Below are 15,048 nucleotides of genomic sequence, written 5' to 3'. Positions count from 1 at the left end.
CCTACGTAAGTATATATATTTTTTCTTCGTCATAACAACAAGGCAAACTCTACTATGATACTGGAAATATCTTAGACCTGAAATATATGACAAGGACTTGAAATATACGCCTTTTGACCGAAGTAAGTTTCCGAGACCTGTATGATCCGAGGTTTGTGTTTTCTTGATCGGGATGACAAGGCAGATTCAGCTTTGACGTTATCTATATAATTAATTAGACATGCTCCTACACGTGCCAATCATGATATAATAATGAAGTTAAACTCTAATAAAATTTACCATGAACTTAAATAATATCTACCTGATGTATAACTACTTACGTTTTAAAATTTTTATAGGACTCCCATCACATTACATCATAATTGCTTTTACTAAGTAATATAAGTATTTCGGTTCTCAAGATTTCGTGCGAAGCCGCGGGTAACAGCTAGTTTAATAATAAATGTATTGCTGTGTAGCAAATAATAAATTCTGAAAGAAAAACAATAAACAGCTGAAAACTCAACTAACTCTGGAAGTGGATAATAGGGAAATATGCAACCCAAGAGAAGTGGCAGAGCACTTCAACCATTTCTTCACTAACGAATCGGTTAATACATTTGCCAACAATACAAATCACATAAAAATAGCCATTAACATACAAGTACAAGCTATAAAAATTCACATCACACATCTGCCACACACTGACATAGAAGAAATTCAAAGTATAATCAAGAGCTTCAAGGCCGAAACCTCAACAGGAGTGAATAGAGTCTCATCAAAGTTATTAAAACAATGATATGAAACTCTTACATCAACTCTGATTTTCATAACCGATATGTTACTAATATCAGGAAAATCCCCAATGGCCTTTAAACTGGCTAAATTATATCCTAAGTTCAAAAGCGGAAGTCCAAAGCAAACCAATAACTACAAACCAATCTTAATCTTCTCCAAAGTGATTGAATGAGTTGTCTTTAAGAGATTGATGGATCATTTTGAGTGACATAAGTTACTGATGACAAGACAATATGCTTTCTTAAAAGGATGATCAAGTACTACTGCAATAATTGAACTTGCAGACTTTATAATTGACCACCTTGAGAAAGGAGAACTAGCTACAGGAATTATGTTTGATTTTAGTATTTTATTGCCTCGGCCATAACTTAATTTTAATCAAACTTTACAACCTGAGTATCAAAGGCCCTTACTCTAAACAACGCAGCATTGATCGAAGTCAAACATACAGAAAGAGGCCTAACTCATTAATACTATAAGATCCAAGTCAATTGCTATAAACAGAGGTGTACCTTAAGCATCTGTCCTTGGCCCTGTGATCTTTATTTTATTCAAAAACAACATGCCGCAATACCTGGATGGACTCTGTCATACGCTTATGTAAGCAGGTGACACCACCCTTATATCTTCAGGGAATTCTGCTGACCAACTTGCAGTAAGCTCATATCTGTATGACGCCCCATAGCTGGGATATTCAGAAGCAAGTGATGAGAATCCTAAAATTCCTGGGATCAAGAAACACCTGCAGGAATCTTTTACAGCCTTCGTAATTATAACGTTGATATCCTTCTATATCCAGGAAGTTATATCGGATGTTAATGGGAAAAAACATACCTCGAGCAGCTGACCTCCATGACTAACGCACTACACATGCTACATACTACCAGCACACCATCTCATTCTGTACCAAAAGAATGGTCATATGTAGGTCAGAAGCTGTTCAACCTACTACTACCAGAAATGAAGATTCTCATGAGAAATAATCTAAAGAAATCACTGAATGAATGGCTGACTTCCAGACTCTTCTACGCAATGGAAGAATACCTGCACTGGAAAGATTAAAAGAAGAAAAATCTTGCAGTTTAACTGTATAAACACAACTATATTTACTTTTGTGTAAAAATTATTATTGAAAATGTTACAAACAGATATGAAACAATTGTAAATTGACGCTACATATTTCTCAAAGATATTATATTAAAGAGGTGTTTCGAAAATGTAGACTTGGCAAAGTCAACAGCCGAAAATATTTGAAGACTTTTCTACAAAACTCTTTGAAATTCAAATGAGCTATTATTTGAATCACTTGCTTCTGCAATTTGAACACTCTCGTCAACTGGTTATTTGCACAGGCACCCCACAATATCACTCCGTAGGTAAGGTGGGGGGTTAATCAATCCATAGTACGCCGTCATCAGAACCTGAGTTGGGCAATACTTAGCTTAAGACCTCAAGATATAAATGCTTGAGGATAATTTGGTGAAAACATGGTATATATATAAAATCAATAGTCTAAGTAATAGTGGCGGTGAACACTTTAACCACTATCATAATTTAGGATTGACATAAGGAAAGTGATTTTAATTCTGGGCTTACATGACTGGTATCATGATTGCCATCTAGGTTTTACAGTTCTCACCACAATTAAAACATTTTTGTCATAGGGTAATTAAAATCTTGAAATATTTCAGCCTCCCTGTGGTGAACCAGTCCAGAGATATAAAAACAAAACTGACAGAATCACACATTTCCTTTTCATAGTTCGGTTGAAGGGCAGGGCTGTACCTTTATTAATTGAAGATTAAACAATAAAAAACAATATGAGAATACAGTGATCAGTGATCAACATTGTTTTTATCTCAGGTTATCAGTTTTTTTTATATTTGATGCTATCTTCTTTATTTACAGTTTAATCATCTTTCTTCATTATTTCACTTTTCTTATTACCCTTGAATAATAGTTGGAATTTTTGTAATTCTGTTTCACACATAACATATCTATGATGGGTGGTTTGATTTAATGTGAATATTGAGTTTAACACCGTTCTCTTAGTACAGTGTTTGAAATCAAACCAGAAGTCTAGTCTACGACAGCGTCATTTCAGACACTGCACTAAGAGGAAGGTAAACTGGAGCTAAACTCAACATCAATACTTCTTTTTTATCAAATTCTATTACATTAATTAGTTTTGTAACCTATATTCTACTATGGCCAAGATTTCACATACCCTGACGTTTCGAATTCCTAATAGGACAAACTGGTATAGATGTTGAACTTGTGGTTTTCCCCGTTTAGCAAATGTAACTAACATATAAATGGAAAAGTTTTAACTTTTCTATTTTAAAAGAATTACTTACGTTATAGCATTCTAAAAATGGTAAAACCTAAATTACACTTTTGTTTTATTTTTGCTTCTGTACTTGATATATTCACATTCTTCTATTGGTTTGGTCTACTAAATTTATATAAACCATTTTATATGCTTTACAATAATGTATGCTTAAATCAAAATAATCATGAAATATGATATATAGAGGATAACTAACCCCATTACGCATGAAGAAGATAACAAGACTGGGACCCAGAAAGCCTGCAACACTTGCAAATGTATTGGAAAATCCCATTAGAGCACTGGCATGCTGAGGCGCTATGTCCAGGTGATTTACACTGAAACGGAAGCACAACTATTAGATTTGAGAACAACTATCCACAAGTTAAAAAATATATAATATCTTCTTGCTCTTCTTACAACTAAAAATAAATAATAAGATTGTGGACACTATATTCCTCTATCATGGCCACATCTTACACTAAATTTACACTAGCAAGTTTAGTCTTCTACACTGGCTGAGATGGTACTGGAAGAGATAGAGCAGAACTATCAATCTTGATCAATACGCTGTAACACAGATGGAATCTGCTATCCATCTGTATCTGAAGAGACAAAACAGCTTCATTAGTTAGGTAAACCAAACTTTCGCAAAGGAACTAAGAACATAGCACAGAGATGACTCCTACACTGCCTTAGGTATAACTTAGGTGGGAACAGTTATGATTTTAAATGGGAACAATCACTGTAGAAAATAGTTAGATCTCTATTAGGGTTCAGGAAGAAAAACCCTCTAGTGAATGGAAAATGTTGGAGAACCGACCAACAGCTATCTTAGGATGACAACTGTGTAAATTGTATATCAACAAATGTATTCTCTATTTTCCTACTGTCTAATGTACGGAAAAAATCAGTGCTGATCCATATATGAGATTTCACTGACACGGATCTAACAATTGTACCTATGCTACCCGACATTGATTAACCTTCCATCTGGTCGTAGCTCCCTCTTGCAATAGCTTGATTGAACAAAGACGTAGATACTCCAAGTAGTGAAGCTGTTTAGACATTCGTTTGTTTCTTCAGATACAGATAGACAACAGATTACAGATGCCACGGTGTACCCAGATGAAAATTGAGACCTCTGTTCTTCGAGTGCCATCTCACCCAGCGCGAGTGACTAGTAAACTCAATTATAAACACATTTCTGGATAAGGAGATCTGAAGAAACAACATATCTAGATCTTCTCATGAAGTAGTTTCTATTAAAGGAAAGGTAAGAGAGTTACGTTAATTAAATGCCTTCTGACTACACAACCCAATTATCCAACCACTGTAAAAAAACACGTGTGATAAGGCTGTGCACTGTGTTGTGTGTTAAGCCACCCTTAGCCTAGGCAATAAGTAGTCAGATATATACGTGTTTATGTTGAGCTTCTTGAAGCTGCACATACGTAAATATACTGGAATATTAAATACTCCCGTAATAAAAGTTTTAAAAGGACTTATTATATTTTGATATTGTTATTTTAATAAAAGTCCAGAGTACTAGTCACAATTCATTGTATGATTCTTTTTATTAAGCTATATTGTAGTTAGGTATATCCACCTGAGGGAGGGATCAGATTGTGCAGATTTTGAAACGTAGCGTTACTACTTTTCCCGTATCACTGGACAATGGAAAATGTACCAAAAATTGCTGTTATCTTATCTCTTACTTTGCCGTAGACAATATATTTTTTGCAGCATTTAGTGTTTGGAATCCAGTGTTTTGGAACTCTTGGAATCCAGAATTTTTAAAGCCTATCTCACTGTGCAAACCACAAGAAACAACTCGTTTATCTCAATATGATAGAGGTATTCGTTTTTTTAATACTTATCATCATTTACGCTATCAATGACTGATGACAGTTGTTGTGCTAAAGAAGTAGACGCAGCTAGTCAATAATTAGTTACCTGCAGGCAGCCCAGACGAACGCTGACAGTCCTATGACCAGTACCAGACACACTAACGTACCGTTGACGGAGTTTATGTGGAATGCAAGCAAAATCAATATCGCCTGAATTATGAAGGTACTACAGATGAAAGTTTTCCGCACCTATAACAAGAAGAAACCTTTTATGTAGTCTTAATTGTAGTAGAAATGAAAGATGGAATTCCCAGGCCAATTTAACACTAACCTATGCATAAATATTAGCACAAGTTCATTTGAAAACACATACAATGTGGCGTACTATTTGTAATAAAAATAAACTTTCATAAACAATCAACATTAAACTTATATCTAAATTTAAAATCTTCTTTAAAATTGAATAAAGTTATCGGTGCTTGGCCAAACTTTTACTTATTAAACATAATTTGATTGAGATGAGTTACAATAACAGTCGATTAGTTAAGTCAAATAAGGCATCCAAGTTTGTAATGACCTGGCCTGCCGTGCCGCCGCCCTATCATTGTGCTTTGTCTTCACTTGCAAATTTGTATCTCATAATATTAACATAATATGTAGAATGTATTCAACACATTGGACTAAACAAAACTAATAATGGAAGAAAAAGCAATCAGGAAAAGTGATTTTTCTCTCAATGCGGAAAAATAAATTATACAACTTTATAACAACAAAAAATAAAGATAAAATTATTTGCAGCTTTTAATTTCTCCTGAGTTCAAGGCGTACTAAACTTCTAGTGCCGTCACAGTAATCTTATCCCTGAAAGTAAATCTAGACTGGCCTTGGAATTTATTTCTAATAGCAGTAAGCCTGTTAAGGCAACTTTGGAGATCATTAATAGCTAAAAACCTAAAATAAAGGTTTTCAAAGGGGTGTAAACCAAAGATTTAGAAAGAGATATATTACTGATCCTTTCCTGATTGTCTTCTATCTTAATAATACTTTCCTGCACTACGCATTCTCAACAACAACCCTCTGTCTTTTCAAATACATGCCAGTCTCTATATTTTAATGTTATCAACAATGACATCCCACAAGCAAAACAAATCAAAAGATATTTTCAGATTTCCAAGTTCTCTTTGAAAGGAGTTTTTCTCTGAACTCTCTCTTATTCTCACTCGCATTACACTTTGTAATGCATCTAAGTGAAGGGATATTTCAATCTGATCTAAAGCTAACCAAAATCATACCTTTAGCAAAAGGTCGTAAAAAGCTATATTCAAATTCCTGCAGACCAATAGCCCTAATCCTACTTTTTCCAGAGGTATTTGAAAAGATCATGCATTGAAGAGTATATAATTTCTTGAAAATTAATAAAATTTTAACCCACACTGGGTCCAGCAAAACCTGTCATTTAAATAAGGACAATTCTATGGATTTCCAGGAGCGGGAAAACATTGGGGAACAAGAGAAGATCGACCGGTCTAGTCTACTGCAGAGGATGGCTGTTGGAGTTGGAGGGATTCCTTAAGTGTTAAAGGCATTTAACAGCCTAGACATTACCTCTGCCCGTTTTGACTGGAACGGCTGGTACAGAGCTGGCCTCCTCTTAGCCATCACGAATATCCTGTCACCACGTAAGCAAGCGTAAAGATCCTTTTATGACTAATTGCAATTACAGGTTTCTCAGATTCTTGTCAAAAAAATCTAAAAAAATGTTAATATTATATCGATTTGTATTATATCAATTATATGGTATAATTTAAAATATTTTATATATTTAAGGTTAAAATCTTAAGTAACATAAAAAATTAAATCTGAATTTTTTTAAAATTTTATTCTTTATCTATAAATATGCATAAAATATATCAAGTTTCTCGAAATATCAACATTTTATCTTGATAGGATAAAGCATCAGTGAACTTTAAAATAAATTTGTGTTGTGTTATTTTTATTGCCCAGTGAGGTGTTGCAACAGTGTGGTCTGGCGGATTGTATCTTAAAAATGAGCAGGCACCTGCCTGTAATTAATAAAACCTTATTTAATGGTATCTGTGTTGAAAATTACACTTTTTAAATGGCGATTTACAAAATTACAAGCAAAATATATCGAGCTCCATTTAATGTGATCAAACCTGACTTTCTTGAACCGCTCAGTCAAGAGTACAAGTTAAGATGGTAATGTAACAACAAACGCTTTAATATAAGTATAAAACCACGTATTAAAACCAGTACATTTTTACCTATCTTGTACTGTATGGAAATTTGGTCTTAATCTGATCTCAAGTTTCCGAGTTATGAATTTTTGAAGTTACAGTTTTGTTGGGAAGTACTAAAAACCGTTACCTTTTCGTTATCACTGACATAACCAGAAGTTCAGAAATTCAGAAACAAACAATATAGTTAAAATTAACTTCCGTAAATTCTTCTGGTTATGTTGTGATGAACGTTCAAACACGGGTATCTGTACTTTTTGATCCGATAGTAAAAAACGTATTCGCGCGGAGACTAAATTATGCGAAAACGCAACGACTCGATCTTCTACAATTTTTCCGGCCATGGCGAACGACCCCCTTCTCCCCTCTAGCTGCGGCTCTACCTACGGGACCGGCTAGTATCGTGCCTCAGGGACCATCGCATACAAAAGAGACTTTTGGAGAAGGAGAACATCACATATAAAAAATCTGTGTAGCTCGCAACTTCTATGAAGTTTGTGGAGAAAGTAGCAACCCAATGACAATAAACTCCGGAAGACGACTTTAGCACCTGCAGTGTCTCACGCCTAGGACATCGCAGAGCAGCACAGCCCGACAATTGCAGCCAACAACGAGCAGGCAACGACGCAATCGCAATGTTAGAGCTGTCAGTGGTGTGGGAACTATTCCAGCTTTCAATGTCAGTATCGTGAATACAATCTTAATTATTCCAATTAAAAAGGGACATGTATAGAAAGTGAGCATAACCTCAGCAGATCAGTACAGTTAATAACTTAGTAAAACAATTGTATAATTAATTTCATTAATATTCACTGATGACATAGCCTGCTTTACAGGCGATCCAGTAAAACTTAAACTTAAACCTGACGCGTTATTTACGTATTATGAACTTAGAACTTTGCCTTTCTCTCTGAAAAGTAAGGTAGAAACCGAATTGGCACGTTTAGAACAAGTCAGTGGGCAGTAGAACTAACGGTCAGCTGAGATTATGTTTCGACTATACAGTCGCAATTAATTAATTTTTAGGGATAGACAGACATCCCTTACCTAGTATTGAGGATTTTTTTCTAGTTTACAGAACAGTGAAAGATTTTCAAAAATATATCTCTCCTAAGCTTATCAGCACTTGAGGTTATATAATCAAAGTAACCAGTATTGTACAATCAGTACTCACAAAGGTTTGTTTGTGTCCAACTGATTATCTTAAGGTATAACATCTGATCATGGTATATTTCAAAGAACCATTGAACAAACCCTAGAAGGAATACTTGGTGTGACAGTGTTCCTGGACGACTTTCTTGTAATAGAACAAAGTTATTCGGAGCATATGGGTAGATTAAAACAAGCTTGTAAGAGACTAGAGGATAGTGGATTTAGAATTATGACAAAAATGTAGATTTTTTGTGATAGCCTGGAGTATTTGGGTTTTGCAATTAGTAACAAGGCATAGAGACTTCGCCAGAGTCAAGGTAATATTGACTGCACAGAACCAAAAGATGAAACTCAGTTTAAGGGGTTCCTTGGTTTAGTTAATTACTACGCACCAAAATATCAACAATACTCAGAGCCATCTACATGTTGAATATGTAAGGAATTTAGCATGTAGTAAATCATTTGAAGAGGTAAAAAATCACTTTGTTCATATCAGGTACTAGATCATTTTGCACCTGATTCGAAGGTAATCTTGATCTAGCGCATTTGGTATTGCGACTGTGCTCAGCCAAATTCAAAAAGATTGGAAGGAAAGGTATATTACCTTTGACAGAGAGATGATGCTGAAAAATAATACTGACTAAAGGTAAAGAAGCTCTTGGCATTGTGTATGGTGTTAAAATGTTTAACCAATATTTATATAGCATCACTTTTTTGCTAAATACGACCATAAATCGTCCGTATCTTATAACCAAGCTTGTATCCTCGGTCAAACAAGGGCTACCAGCTTTCGATGGTAGTAGATTTTGCACTGCATTGGTTGTAGGGCTTAAATATATAGGCTACTCCGAATTAACTGATTTAATTAGCTTTGGGCGCGGGGACACCTGTGGTTACTGGATATCTGTAGTATCAGCCAACATCAACACACAGCATAATAAGCAGTTATTTATATTATAAGATAACACACTTAAAATATTTTATTACACCCTTAGAATATTTTGTAACCAAGGTGTATAAATTACTAAACACGTGTGGAACATATAATATAACAGCTATTATATGGAACAGTAAAACCATACATATACTTGTCATAAGTTGTTAAATACCTTGTTATCAAAAAGACTGGCTTGATTGTGGCTTTACAAAATTAGAATATTTTGTAATCAAGGTGTATGAATTACTAAACACGTGTGGAACATTTTAATATAACAGCTATTATATGGAACAGTGAAACCATACATATACTTGTCATAAGTTGTTAAATACCTTGTTATCAAAAAGACTGGCTTGATTATGGCTTTACAAAATTAGAATATTTTGTAATCAAGGTGTATGAATTACTAAACACGTATGGAACATATAATATAACAGCTATTATATGGAACAGTGAAACCATACATATACTTGTCATAAGTTGTTAATTACCTTGTTATCAAAAAGACTGGCTTGATTATGGCTTTACAAAATTAGAATATTTTGTAATCAAGGTGTATGAATTACTAAACACGTGTGGAACATATAATATAACAGCTATTATATGGAACAGTAAAACCATACATATACTTGTCATAAGTTGTTAATTACCTTGTTATCAAAAAGACTAGCTTGATTATGGCTCTGCAAAATCGTAAAGGGTAAACATCTTTTCGGAGTTGTCTGTATATTTAAAACAGTAGTGAGGTGTTTACATTTGATCGCAAGGTCAATGACAACGTTACTGGTTGGTTTGTTATTGTTTGTATTTAAGCAGGGTGTGGTCGTCGCGCTCGACTCATCTCGGCTATTTCCGTCACCTCTCGGAGTCCAGATAGCCTACGCGATTCTGACCTTGTAGCAAGTTTGGTAGAAGGCGGTGTTGCCAGATCGCCCTTAAGCGCCACTGTTAGATTATTTTCAGTCTGACTGACTAATGATATATCATCTAAGCCTACTGGATTTTGTAGTCTCTGTAGTCTACGTGACGGTTCCTTTTCAAACCAGACTTAACAAAATTGTATATGTCGCTAGACTTAATTGTTGAGTCACTCACTGTCACTTCTACCCATTTTTCCTTACCCCTAAAACATTTATCTAAAACCAAATGGTCTAACACCAAAATGCTTTGTAACACCACTATAATTTTACATTTTGTTTTTGTTTTTGTTTTTGTTACAAAATATTAATTTTTACGTAAGGTCTAATTATATAATATAATCTAAATTTTAATGATCTACCAAATACAGCTGTACTCGGGTTTCATTTATGGTTTCATATAGTGTGTTTCTATAATTGTGTTCTAAGAAAAATTAGCTAATACTAAATTTGCAGTACTTTGTCAGTTCTGACTGCTCTTTTAGCCAATCCATTCGATTTTGGTGAATATGGAGGGGATAGAGAATGCTTATTACCATTTTTTAGTGAAATGTTCTTGAATTCAAAACTAGTAATGGAGATCTAATATTGCTCATATTATGATCAACCAAACTGAATCTAGCAAATATTAGAGAGTTCACTATTATTTCCACAGTTTTACTATATACTACTCAATATGTATGGCCACTATATGAAAATTTTACAGTATATAAAAAAACGTTTAAGAATTAACATTATTGGCAATGAACTGGAAAGTCTAAAAAACTTTTTTGTTTTATTCTTTGATACGTAATAAATGAGATATAACCATTTCTTTTCCAAAATTTGAACAGTTACAGCCTTGAAATCTTAGGACATCAAGAACTGTGATAATTATATTCATAATTACCCGTATCTAACATAATCTTTTTTAAACTTGTCATTTTGTGTCTAATTTTAAATAAAATTGAGTTAATTTTTTCATAAATGCAAAGAGCTGATATTATAAAACAGTCTTAACCAATTAACTTTCAAATTATACTATCATAAATATATAAAATTATAACAACAAATTAACGAACTTAACTAAAATCAATGTGCAAAATACTGTCCCCGTACAAAGTTTAGTTCGGACCTATTACAAAACTTTTAGTTGTTCAACTTGTTCACAATTATTTCCTCAATGTCTTTATATACTACTTAAAACTTCATACTGCTGCAAAAATTAAAATTCTAGATCAGCTTTTTTCCTATATTATGCCAAACTAAGGTGTAATATAAAGATATATATACCTTCAGGAGGTTGTTCGTAAGGTTAAAACAAACCAAAAAGTTCTTATAAATGTATGTCCTAAAATGCATTGTTTTTCATCCGTCCGTCTGTTTGTGTTTGACATTAATTTTTTTCTAAACAACCATTAAAGGTAGAAAGTTAAAATTTCCAACATATGCTAATCTAAAAATCGTCAATTTAAAAAAAAAATTTAAAAAAGGAAGACTTGTAAAAATTTTTGATGTTTGAATTTCTTAAAAACTACTTCCTGTACACAAATGTACTAGAATCTTAAATATTATAAATTTTATTCTAAGACAAACGGTACCTCATTTGTTGAAATCGCCTAAAAGATAAAAACAGTTGTGGTTTGTATTAACCTTGTAACATTCATATTTACAAGTTTTTCCAAGTTTCAGAAAATTTATTCTACAAGTGTAAAGAAATTTTAACAAAAATATCTCACCATCAAAAAGAGTTTTAAGCTGCCATTACTAAAAAATACGAAAAAACTAAACAGTTCAGTAGTTGTTTCAAAACCTTAGGAATCTCTTTACAACAAATGTTTGACTTGCCTTCCATTTCTTGTGATGAATGCATTAACATGACTGGTCATTGATTGCGGAGTTTTTTCGGGTATTCCTGGTGTATTCCTTACACCAGTGTTACAGGCTGGAGTTATACGCTGTAAAAGTTCATCCCTGGTGTTAACTGGTCTTTCATAAACTAGGACTTTCAAAGGAAGAAATCGGTTGGATTCAGGCGAAGTTTTGAAGTTTTTCCAGTTTTAAACAATTAAAGTTTTTTCATGTTTCAAAAGTTGATGTAAGTATTTGGGCAGTAAAAAAAGTTATTTTGAGTTTAAACAAATTAAACACGATTATTATTATTACATTTGAAAAACGATATTGTAACAAACCATCTGCATGATTCAACTTTCATGATTTTAAACAACTGAATCTGCTTTCATGTTAAGACACAGCTGATTATAACAGCAATGAAGTCAGATAAGTAAGTTATTTCCTTGTTTATTTTTGACCAGATATCATCTGTTACAGCGTCTCATCATAACAACATTCTCATGTTTATATACTTACTCAAATCAAAAACTTAACATTTTAAAATCATCAATGAGATTTAAAATAAATGAAACGCAGACTTGTAGAAACATTAATTATTAGTCAATAGTGAAATTATTCTATTTAAGATGGCAGGTTATCCATTTAACCTTCAAGCTGACATGATATTTATTTATAGAAAGGCTAACGGTGATAGTCGTCTAGCATCCTGTTTGTATTACGAATCATTTCCGATTCGAAAACAACCTACCCATTCAACATTTGCTACTGTTTACTTCAAGGAGACTGGCACTTTGTTACTTTCTACTGCAGACCGAGGTGTAGAGATAGCGTAGAACTCCTGATTTGGAAGAGGGCATTTTACAGCGAGCAGAGTAAGATCAAGGTATAAGTACTAGACAGTTAGTTAGTAGCATTACTCAATGGAGAACACATATGCTATTTCCGTACCATTATCAGCGTGTACAAGCCCTTTGTCCTGCTGACGTTCCATTACGTTTGCAGTTTTGCCAATGGTTTTATCAGCAAGCTGACAACCCTGGCTTTACATCATTAATTTGTACTCAGGTGAAGCTTGTTTTAATCGACATTGAATAACCAACTACCACAATATGCATCAATGGGCTGATAAAAACCCACACGACATTCACGAAGGGAGACATTAACAGAAGTTTTAAGTAAATGTTTGGGAGGGCATCATTGGAGACTGCTTATCAGGCCCTTTTGTATTGTATTGTATTGTCCTGACAGACTAAATGGTGAAAACTACAGACATTTCAACAAAACGATTTTCCAGGATTTTTAGATGATGTTCCCTTGAGTGTGAAAAAGCACTATTGGTTTATGCATGATGGAGCTCCCCCGCATTTTAGACTGAATATCAGACACGTTCTGGACCAAACTTATGGGGAAAGATGGGCAGTGAGATCATGGCCGCCTCGGTCGCCTGATCTGAATCAAACCGATTTGTTCCTTTGGGGTCATTTGAAAGTTCTAGTTAATGAAAGACCAGTTAACACCAGGGATGAACTTTTACAGCGTATCACTCCAGCCTGTAACACTGGTGTAAGGAATACACCAGGAATACTCGAAAAAAACTCGGCAATCAATGACCAGTCATGTTAATGCATTCATCACAAGAAATGGAAGGCATGTCGAACATTTGTTGTAAAGTGATCACTAAGGTTTTGAAACAATTACTGTACTGTTAAGTTGTTCTGTATTTTTTAGTAATGACAGCTTAAAACTCTTTTTGATGGTGAGATATTTTTGTTAAAATTTCTTCACACTTGTAGAATATGTTAATTTTCTGAAACTTGGAAAAACTTGTAAATATCATATACTAGGTTAAGAAAAATGCCACAAATGTGTTATCTCTTGAGCGATTTCAACAAACCGTTTGTTTTAGAACAGAATTTAACTTTTTAATTTTATTATATTATAGAAGTTCATCATCAAATATTTTAACAAACCGAATTTTGTTGATTAAAATTTTCAATTTTTTAAATTGACATTCTTTACTAGATTGGCATGTGTTGAAAATTTAAACTTTCTACTTGTTGTTTAGAAAAAATAATTTAAAGTAAAAACACTAACAGACGGACAGACGGAAAACAATGCATTTTAGGACATACACTTTTGGTTTGTTTAGAGTTTTTGGACTTCAGGAACCTCTGGTGTATTTCAGATACATCCTGTATAAATATCTTTTTGTTTATGGTGGATGGTTTTAGGTTCTGGGAGCCTTGGAGAAAATACAAAAAATCTCCCAAAAATTCAATAATTACAGTGATTAGAAATAATTTTTCAATAAAAACATTCTCCATATACTGAACACACATTACGCAAGTGCTGACAAGGCTCAATGTCTCATCATAACAACATTCTCGTGTTTATATACTTACTCGAATCAAAAACTTAACATTTTAAAATCATCAATGAGATTAAAAATAAATGAAAGGTGGAAAGAGAAAGTATATTTAATATAATTGGGGTTTACCAAAACTACGTTGGAACAAAACTAGATAGCGGTATCTAAATTTTCCCACCAAATCTTATAATAGTCAGAGTAATTAAAAAAAATTAATATGACCATTCATTCTGTCTTTGACAGTTTTATTTCAGAGCCCAATAATATTTGGACCGAGCTTAAACCCTCTACTGCTTCAACTTTGACTACGGTATAAAATACTGTTTCAGAGTAAAACTTATAACAAAATACGAGCAACACAAAGTTTCCAGTTTACTTGTGTGGTAGTGAGCACTTCTGAGTTCCTCAACCAGTCAGCCAACGTTCCAGCGACCGGCATCAGGACAGCCAACACTAGATACGGCAGTAACGACATAAGTCCGGTTCTACTAGTATCTAACTGGTAGTTGTATGTATCTGTAACCAAAGGCGTTGTCAACTTTATAAGTAATAAATTTCTCATCACAATCACTATTCTATTGAAAAATATCATGATCATTAAAACTATTACTACAATCATAACTTTGA

General features: G+C 33.7%; 1 protein-coding gene across 1 annotated transcript in view; it reads right to left on the bottom strand.

Moving 5' to 3' along the window:
* Positions 1 to 15,048, bottom strand: part of LOC124356954 (vesicular glutamate transporter 2.1-like) — a 35,017-nt gene that overhangs the window by 4,963 nt on the left and 15,006 nt on the right. The window contains exons 7-9 of the mRNA XM_046808287.1: positions 14,798 to 14,937; positions 5,063 to 5,205; positions 3,324 to 3,444 (exon numbers count right to left, since the gene is read on the bottom strand). Coding sequence (XP_046664243.1) covers positions 3,324 to 3,444; positions 5,063 to 5,205; positions 14,798 to 14,937 — 404 coding nt within the window. The remainder of the gene's footprint in view (positions 1 to 3,323; positions 3,445 to 5,062; positions 5,206 to 14,797; positions 14,938 to 15,048) is intronic.

This window comes from Homalodisca vitripennis, chromosome 3, assembly GCF_021130785.1.
Source record: "Homalodisca vitripennis isolate AUS2020 chromosome 3, UT_GWSS_2.1, whole genome shotgun sequence".
NCBI lineage: Eukaryota > Metazoa > Arthropoda > Insecta > Hemiptera > Cicadellidae > Homalodisca > Homalodisca vitripennis.
Note: the sequence above shows the minus strand (reverse complement) of the source record. Positions and strands in the feature narration are given on the sequence as shown.